The sequence below is a fragment of the Acyrthosiphon pisum genome, chromosome A1, assembly GCF_005508785.2.
Source record: "Acyrthosiphon pisum isolate AL4f chromosome A1, pea_aphid_22Mar2018_4r6ur, whole genome shotgun sequence".
Lineage (NCBI taxonomy): Eukaryota > Metazoa > Arthropoda > Insecta > Hemiptera > Aphididae > Acyrthosiphon > Acyrthosiphon pisum.
Window position 1 is genome coordinate 4,103,702 of NC_042494.1, and position 1,133 is coordinate 4,104,834.

General features: G+C 29.0%; 1 protein-coding gene across 1 annotated transcript; it reads right to left on the bottom strand.

The window, feature by feature from the left end:
- Positions 1-639: 639 nt before the first annotated feature.
- LOC103311740 (fatty acid synthase-like) lies at positions 640-1,020 on the bottom strand. Its single transcript, XM_008191442.1, has 2 exons — positions 898-1,020; positions 640-834 (listed from the first exon to the last, which is right to left on the bottom strand). The coding sequence occupies exons 1-2, from the start codon at positions 1,018-1,020 to the stop codon at positions 640-642; spliced, it is 318 nt and encodes a 105-aa protein (XP_008189664.1).
- Positions 1,021-1,133: the final 113 nt, after the last annotated feature.

Here is a 1,133-nt window from a genome sequence, read left to right on the forward strand (position 1 = left end):
TATACTTAATCGACGAAGTATTGATTCTATATCAAACACGAAACATAAAAAATATTTTTTTTCTTACATTTTAGCAAATTGATATAATATGTTTTTTTATATTGTGAAATTATTTACCTCATTGTGTCAAACAGTTTATTACTACTGGATGAAGTAGTTACAACATGACACCGAAAAGGTTTTATCACGCCTTTATTCAAACCATCCATGAATGCTTGTTGTACAAGTTTTTTAGTTTCTACACTTTCATTTAACAACGTGTTTGAACCGATGGCAAAAAACGATATATTTTGTAGGAATATTCGTGTACCTTTGCAATATAATATTTGTCTTTTAAATAATTATATTCTTCGTAAAATAATGCTAATGATTAAACATAATATTATAAAATTACCCATATATCTTTGTTTATTCATATCTGATTTTGAAAAATGGAAGAATTTTCCATGTTTGGCAAACGCACGAATAGCAGCATAAAATGATTCACCACTCAAAAAGTTCAATATACAATCGATACCCTTGGACTTGGTTATCATTTTTAATTGAACATCAAATTTGTTGTTTTTGTTTATAATTATTCTTGACCGCAAGAGCTGTAATACAAATGACATTCAATTTTGTTGTTTATCATCACTATTTTTAATAACTTAATACCTCTGGGAATATCCCAGATAGCTGTTCTGCTTGTTGGTCCGAGTCTACAATAGCATAAGTCTCACATTTTTTGTCTAAACTTATCGAAATAGCAGCTCGACCAATTGGATGCAATCCCGAGGTTACTAAAACAGAATTATTCTTTTGAAGTGTACTCAAAATGTTAAGCACATAATAACTCTGAAACATAAAAATAATAAATATTATTTAGTTTTTTTTTTCGTCACTTTAAAGTGTAATCACCATTCCGTAAGCTAGAGGAACAGTGGTTGCTTCTTCTAGTGACCATGTCGACGGAACAGTCCATGATAATACTGGGTCATAAATGATTTGAGAAGACATATTATTGATCGAGGTGATTCCCATTGTGGTTATATTATCAATATGCCCCGAGTATTCCAATGGTCCAAATTCATTCTAATTGAAATAAATAAAATATAATATTTTTAATACCTACGTTATATTTAATAAGTATTCTA

Coding starts and splice junctions, on each gene's coding strand:
- LOC103311740 (XM_008191442.1), bottom strand. CDS start 1,020: ATGGGAATCACCTCGATCAATAATATGTCTTCTCAAATCATTTATGAC. Junction 835..897: donor TTCCTCTAGCTTACGGAATG/GTGATTACACTT, acceptor TTTATGTTTCAG/AGTTATTATGTGCTTAACAT.